We start from the raw sequence: 597 nt of genomic DNA, 5'->3' as shown, positions 1-597 counted from the left end.
ACACCTCATGAAAAAAATGTTTTACATTTCTGATATACTGTGCTACTTAATCAATATGTCTTAATTAAAGACTTTGTTGACGAATAAACAAATGAATGAATACGGTCGAATTTGTTATTTGACTTAATGATTCGTGTAATTTTTACGTAAATGTTCATTATTTTTAGCTCATGACGACTCATTTTGAAATTGAACAAATGTCTCAACTTGTAATGTACACTGAATTAGTTCATAAAAAGCCAAGATCGACTAAAAAGTGTAAAATAGCTGCACAATGCACATTAACAACTAATAACATTGGAAGAAATGTTGACAAAGAGTTTCGTATTTAACTTGACGTTAACGTTTAACTGCCATGAAAACGGAGGCATAATTACTCTTTTGTCTTTCCCGGGAAAGAGAAATAACTGCAAAGCACTCACTATTCTTTAGTCAGCATGTTGACGCCGTGCCTCCGTCCAAACGAGAGGATGTAAACCTGCAAAAGCTTCTTAAAAGTGTGAAAAATATGTTAATTCCTCTTCTCCTGACGCTCGTCTTCTTCCTGAAAGATGCCGCCTGACAGTCACGAGTGGGCGGAGTCAGCTTTGGAGTTTC

At 35.7% G+C, this 597-nt stretch overlaps 1 protein-coding gene across 1 annotated transcript in view; it reads right to left on the bottom strand.

Annotated features, from left to right (window-relative positions):
- Positions 1-597, bottom strand: part of LOC133663870 (phosphatidylinositol transfer protein alpha isoform-like) — a 21,387-nt gene extending 20,790 nt beyond the window's left edge. Inside the window, exon 1 of the mRNA XM_062068584.1 lies at positions 423-597. Coding sequence (XP_061924568.1) covers positions 423-439 — 17 coding nt within the window. The 5' untranslated portion in view covers positions 440-597. The remainder of the gene's footprint in view (positions 1-422) is intronic.

The sequence above is a fragment of the Entelurus aequoreus genome, linkage group LG13, assembly GCF_033978785.1.
Source record: "Entelurus aequoreus isolate RoL-2023_Sb linkage group LG13, RoL_Eaeq_v1.1, whole genome shotgun sequence".
Lineage (NCBI taxonomy): Eukaryota > Metazoa > Chordata > Actinopteri > Syngnathiformes > Syngnathidae > Entelurus > Entelurus aequoreus.
Note: the sequence above shows the minus strand (reverse complement) of the source record. Positions and strands in the feature narration are given on the sequence as shown.